Source organism: Fulmarus glacialis, unplaced genomic scaffold (genome assembly GCF_000690835.1).
Source record: "Fulmarus glacialis isolate BGI_N327 unplaced genomic scaffold, ASM69083v1 scaffold6393, whole genome shotgun sequence".
Classification (NCBI taxonomy): Eukaryota; Metazoa; Chordata; class Aves; order Procellariiformes; family Procellariidae; genus Fulmarus; species Fulmarus glacialis.
Window position 1 is genome coordinate 12,032 of NW_009202178.1, and position 6,731 is coordinate 18,762.

Genomic DNA, 6,731 nt, shown 5'->3' on the forward strand with positions numbered 1-6,731 from the left:
CTGTGGGGTTGGCTGTTGGTCTGGCTGCAGGCAGCCACCAGCTGTGGTGGAGCAGTGACATCAATCCGTCCGGTCTGGTTGTGGTGAGAAGCGTGATGAGCAGCTGTCATGCAGATGCTCCCTGGAGGCTGCTAAATAGTCATTGTTGAAGTAATTAATAGCAACAAATGAAAAAAAAAAAGCCCGGAAAATGTTTTCAGATGTCCCAGACCGTGCTGATACTTAGGGTGATGAATCACATAACTGTCCGTATGGAAACTGAATAATTTTACTTGGTATGATAAAATATGCAATGAAAACAATTGGAAAAAAAGCAGAGACCAACATATAAGCTACCAGACTTTTATGTAGGTGTCCAGTTCAAAATGTTGATTGGTGTAAAATCTAACTCCAAAAATAGTATTGATGATGTTGTAAAGAAAAGTATGAATCAAAAGCATATTGTTCTTGCTGTTTTCCAGATATAGCTGCTGCTGGTGTGGTTTTCATAATGACACCTTTGACTGGTTTTCAACTGTCTTTTGGGGCAGGAAGAGGTGAGAGGCAGAGTCCTCCCTTTAGCAAAATACATACGTTTTTCCTGAGTAGTTTCTACTGGATCCATGATGGAACTGGAGAAAAATCACTTAAAGGAAAGCAGTGCTGCAGGTCTTGGAAAATCCCTCTTAAAGTCAGTTGAGAGAAATGGCAGATATATCTGTATCCTGCAGTAAATGATAATATGAGTTCCAGGAAACTCACTCTTTTTAATGCAATAATCCACTCTGCTGAAAAATGCTGTTACTCTAAAGTGAGTACAATCTTTGTGTTTATGTCATATTTTTAATATGACAAACTGCTTCGCAAAGAGGCTGGACAAGAAAAAGAGCATTTTGTAGATTTTAATATACTGTTATGTACTAATAAGCAAAGAAACCCATTTTGCTTTGAGAGCCGAGCAAAGAAGAGATGGGCAGTATTTAGACATAGGAAGTTTTCTTAGAAAGACTTTTTTATTATTATAAAATAGTAGCTATTATGTACCCTCCCATAACAAAATAGTCTGACTCTGTATCTTAACACCGGGCTATTCTAAAATAATTCAGAACAATTTTATTCCATTATATCGCATAAAATGAAGCTACGAGGTGCTGAGTTCTTCTTGGACTATTCAGCATTATTTCTGGTGATAAACTAGAAAAGAGATTTTGGGGTCCCTTGCAGAAAAGTGAGGTCCCTTTTTCTTTTTTCTTTTTTCCTTTCATCTTGTACCTTGGTACCCATGGAAACTTTTTTTTAGCTATGTAAGCGTTCTTTTATTCAGATACTAATTTAACTTGGTGATTGTACTGAGAGTGACCTGTGCTCTGGCGTTGCATCTTTTCCATTTAGCGCAGGGGACTTTATAAAGTTGATCAGCTCATGTCTCTTAAATCTTTCATAGTTTTCAGCTTTTTTCTCTTTCCTCAGAGAGGAAGCTGGTTTTTTTAATCCTTTCTGTGAATTTAGGAGAGGCTATCGCCTAGCCTTTCAGTATCTGTGATATTTGATGTGTCCTGGACTTTCAAAAATCATCATTCCTGTATTTTTTTGTTACGGACGTGTAGGCAATACGGCCGCTGAAGCAGCATGGCAAGCATTTTGGAGGGGAGGGAGCTGGGGAGGGGGAAGGTACGTAGAGTGTTTTTCGCCTGCTCTGCCAGTTGCACGGGAGAGAGGCCGGAGCTGCGAGCTTTATGACCCTGCCACTGAGCAGCCGCTGCCCACCCGCGCCGTGCTGTGCAGTTCCCGGCCAAACATCTCCTAGAGCATCTGTAGGGCAGTGTGACTCATTGAGCCACGGGCATCATCCGTGGGGATGCGGCTGGACCTCAGCGCCTGGGGACGGTGCCTCGCTGCTGCCGGTCGGGAATACTAATCCACAGTCAACCTGTCCTTTTCCATGCTCTGACAATGGGGTTAGCAAGTTATCCTCGGTGGTGAGCAGGTTATCCTCGGAAGGGATTGCCTCGCCGTGGAGCAACTGAACCTGTGGGTATCACACCTCGCCGGCTTCCCTGGAGAGGCTCCGGGAGGAGGTGTTGCTTTCCCAGCCTGCCTCAGGTAAGTAATCTGATCTTAAACAAAGAAACACAGAGATGGCTGTTTCTTATTTAAAAATACATTAAAGCAAAATCCTTTTTTTTGTTTTGAAGGCAGAAGGTTTGAATATTCCCATGCTCTGTGCTTCCGCCGAGCTCCCGGATTTGGGGGGTGATAATGAGGGATTTAATTCTGGGCAGCAGGTGCTGGAAGCAGCGATGCAATGCAGCGCCTGTAATCGTGTTGTCGGGTTCATTTTGCACCATCTGGGTGTGAAAGGGGCAGTCGAGCTTTTAATTGTAGTCCTTGGGCATCTGGTAAAGGTACCTCCTCCTGCTTCGCGTGCAGACGTGTTCAAGGAAAGATGCTCTGTGTGTCTGAGGCATGTAGAGAGTTAAAGCTGGTGGGGAGCGATGCCACTGCCCATTGAGCCGCTGCGCTGGGGAAGGGTCCCTTGGGAGGGGAATGAGAAGGTTGTTCCCCCTCCCACTCCCGCTGGTCACCCATTGCCTTTTCCTACCAGCTCAGGAGAAAAGCAAAGTTGGTCTTTCAGTTCTCTGGGCTTCCTGTCCTAATCAGATGCACTTCTCTGAGTTGCAAATAATCCCAGCTGAGGAGATGTAAAGCAGCCGGCGTGGGGAATGTGACCTGTTGTGCGAGCAGCCGCCTGCGAAACAGCCCGGAGCAGGAGCCAGGCTTGTGACGTGACTGCCCTTCGGGAAAGGAGACCGACAACTGCCGTGAACAACATGAGAGATATCTGTAAAAGACCGATAGCTGAATCAACTCCTTGCTATGCTTTTATATGTGATCCAAGTGATGGAAGAGGCAAGAAGGCAAACTACCTGATAACAGTGGTGCCGTCGCAGTCTGTCACTCCAGCGTGGCAGGGCATGGCAGGCTGAGGAAGCTCATGATCTCCGGGGGGAACATACTGCAGTAATGGGAAGGCAGCGAGAGAAAGGTAGAATAATCAAACTAGGAAGTGAGTATGATTTCCAGCATTTACCTTGCGTAGGTATGTACCTGTTAACCAGACTTTTCCATGGCAGAACTAAACTTTGCACTGTTGCAAGTCATTTGAGGTGTTAGTGTATGTTTCTAGTGGTGTGGCTAAGATCAAGCATCCACAGTTTCTGTGCATTTGCTCAGAAATGTCACTGTGTCAGGAAAATGTTTGCATTGAGCTTTTTGCAGTGAATATGAAAATCTCTCAGTGTCAATGATGTTACTGCTTTCTTTTGAATTTAAGGGGTAAGAAAACTGAACAGGGTCTGACCACAAATGTTTTAAGATGCACAGAGTTGTCAGTTCATTGTGCATGACTCCATCCAGTGTATGGGCAGCCAAGTTAGATATAAGGATGGGGACAAACGAGTGATGGTATAGTTCATCTGAAAACCACCGCTGCACACGCAAGGGCTGACAGAGGAACAAACCACCTCACTGCCTGAAAAGCTCACGGAGAAAGATCCCTGTTGTAAGGCTTGCCCTGCACTGTGTGCCAGTCACAGCAGGAAGGAGTGGGAAGTGCTCCTGAGTTATGGCAATGCTGCTTTGGGATGTGATGGGAGGGTCAGGGGGGCATTGGGAGCAGGGCGGCTGGGCTCAGGGGTTCAGCTCGCTTCAGTAACATGTGTCACTGGAAAGCAAATACTTAGGGAGGTGAGATCGAAACTTGGGTTGTTTTTCACAGATCAAATTATTAAGTGTAGGCTATCTATATTTCTTGGCTTTTTTATGTGGTTTGTACTATACTGGACACATCACTGTGCTGGAAGGGCAGGGTATGATGTGTACAGTGCTGGTGAAAGAAACAAGGGTTTTTTTCTTCTTAATTCCATCTTTTCCATGTTGCTAGGGTGTCCAAACTGTGTCCGTGACATTGAGGGTGTGGGTGAGACCAGTCCAGTGGCACAGGGTGCAGCACCGCTTCTCTGACGTCCATTCTTGTGCTGCTTTTGAGAAAAAAGTTTTTGTCATGTTTCCCTGAATAAATGTGCAGCTATTTCCATGTTGCTCCAAACATGTTCACACCTAGAAAGCAAGAGGATGGTAAAGAAAAGCTAACCTGAATCTTTTACCTGGAGGTAGTATTGCCTAATGCTTATACTTAGAAATCAAAAGTCAATTATCTGGAGTTATTTCCTGGCTTTGACATAACTTTTCTATTAACTTTGGAGAAACCAGGAACTTTCCTGTGCTTTAAAGGGCCCTTTTCTAAAATGCATGTGATATTCTTGAGCATAATACTTACCTCAAAGGGTGTTACAAATATTAATGCTCATAAAGCATCTTAAGATTCAATATTATTGAATCCTATACCATAGGAGTGCAAATTAAATTGTGCAAGGGTCTTCTACTACTACAAATGAACCAACATGGTTTTAATATACGTGAGCTTGTGATTAAAAATGTTTAGTGTAGATCAGTGATCCTGCAGGGTCCAAGGACTTTGGATACCACTTTAGTGACACAGAGGATCATGGTACCCTATTAACCATTCCATTAAACAGGGCTACAGCACCTTTTTGTTGCAGAAGTGTACTGGTGGGTACGATCTTATAATATTGGAGTGATGATCATTAAAAGGTCTCGCCCTCAGTATTTAGAAGACGGGGAGTTCATGTGCCACAACAACCCATGCATTTTCTCCTTGTTGCTGGGAGTGTCTTCCTGGTATGAGGATGGAAATGAAATATTTTCTGCTGTTCTGGTGATGACCTCCCTGCTGAAGCTGTTAGCAAAAACGTCAGTACTCTGAGTGGGGGGATTATGATGGGGAGAGTTTTGTACTATCAGCTAAACCGAGACAAATAAATCAATTTAGGGGGGCAGCAAAGCCATTAAGCAGTAATAGGTTTTAGTTATTGCTGTTTTGAGATGGATGCAAAGGGATAACATAAGGGTGAAAGACATTGTATTCCACTATCTCCAAGATCATCTAGTCCCTGTACCAATTACCCTTAGACTATGCAAAGGCTGTAATACTGGTAGGTAATAAGGAGCAGTGCAGTGGTATTTCAAGAGAGAGAGAAAGATAAATCATCTGTATACACACTGGCTATCTTGAAGGTGTTTCTCCTGTACTGAAACAACTAAATACCAAAGTGTGAAAAGCACAGGTAAAGCTGAAATCCTCCCAAACTGGGCAGGCTCTGGATCCTACAGCTCAAAGTGATCTGCGGATACATTTTCTGGAATTATGTCAGAAATCTCTTTTCAGCTCCGATGGCTAATTGGACGGGTCAGTGGAGCCCGGGAAGAACATCATGCTCACAAGTTTGCATGATGACTGCTAAACCTGAATTGTTTCTGGGGTCAGTGTGGCGTGATGTCAGCACTGCGGGGGGAACATCATTTCTCGCTGACAGCAAAGATGAGTATTTCCCAGTTGCAGGTTGTGATCCCTCCCAAAGGTGTCCTTGGGATGGTTTGGGGGAGGCTGTGAAGCATTTTATACTCGTGAGGGAACAGTCAGCTGCCTTTAATTGCTGACAGCACTCAGTCCTTCCAGGCCAGAGGTTTGTGTATTTATATCAGCAGCCAGTAACTATAACCTATTCTTGTTCTGTTGGCCAACACAGGCTGAGCTACTATTAGCAGTGGAGGTAGTTAACCTGTCCTTGGCTAATTAAAGTCTGGGAAACCTAGGGGGAAGGAGAGAGTGAAAGGGGGCCACACAAATACAGGTTAGGCCAAAAGAGAGTTAAGCTCTCAGAAAGTTTAAGGATTTTTGTCCCAAACTAGGGGAATGAGGGCACATTGAAAATATGCTACTGTCTACATCCCTCTGCACTGCAACAGAAGTGCAATGTCTTCAGGAGGCTCCGAGGGTTTTTTGTGACCCCCTCCCAAAGCGATGCGAAGACGAACATGCGGGGAGGAGCTGCTGCAGTGCTTCCGTCTCTGAAACCTTGCTGACGGCAGTGTTGTTTTCTGATCCACAGGTCCAGAGGATGGCATAGCAATAACGTCACTGTCCAGGGAGCTGGGGTCCTTCCTCGCCTGCCTGCATGCTGCTTGGACCGATCCCAAACCTTTGTTTTTGGACCGAAGAAACCTGAAAACCTTACTCTCCTAATTCATGAGCCAGCAGGATGTGGTCGCCGTGCTTTCAGAACGCCTGCTCGTAGCCGCCTACAAAGGCCAAGTGGAGAATGTGGTGCAGCTTATCAACAAGGGTGCCAAGGTAGCGGTTACCAAGGTAACAAGAGAAAAACGCTTTGCGAAATCCCTGGGAACTAACATAACTCCTAGATCATTGTCTGTGAAAATGCCCTCGTAGCTTTACCATTCTGAATGTGACTGAGGTTAGTGTTTAGATTTCCTTAAAGTTTATACTTAATAGCTCATGTGAATTTACAGTATAGTGCATGTCTTGTATTTATACACTTCCCAGTGGACACAGCTGTGGTGAACGCCGAGTCCTTAGAAACGTAGTGTGTCGGCGGAGGGACAGCGACATTTTTCAAAGCGTGCATTGACTTTTGAACACTGTGCGAACTGATGAATGGAGCGATTAATCACTGTCGAGGGAAGGCAGTTCAGAGCGCCCGTCTTTCTGGGTGAGGGGATGGGGGAAAGCCACCTGTTGCGGTAGGGTAAAGGTACACAGAAAGCGTTTCTTGCCACTGAAGTCTCTTGGTTCAGCGGCTTTTAGCCGACAC

The 6,731-nt window shown here is 45.0% G+C and overlaps 1 protein-coding gene across 1 annotated transcript in view; it reads left to right on the forward strand.

The window, feature by feature from the left end:
• Window positions 1-6,148: 6,148 nt before the first annotated feature.
• Window positions 6,149-6,731, forward strand: part of LOC104074150 (ankyrin repeat domain-containing protein 6-like) — a gene marked incomplete at its 3' end in the record, with an annotated part of 28,521 nt that continues 27,938 nt past the window's right edge. The window contains exon 1 of the mRNA XM_009574180.1: window positions 6,149-6,268. Coding sequence (XP_009572475.1) covers window positions 6,149-6,268 — 120 coding nt within the window. The remainder of the gene's footprint in view (window positions 6,269-6,731) is intronic.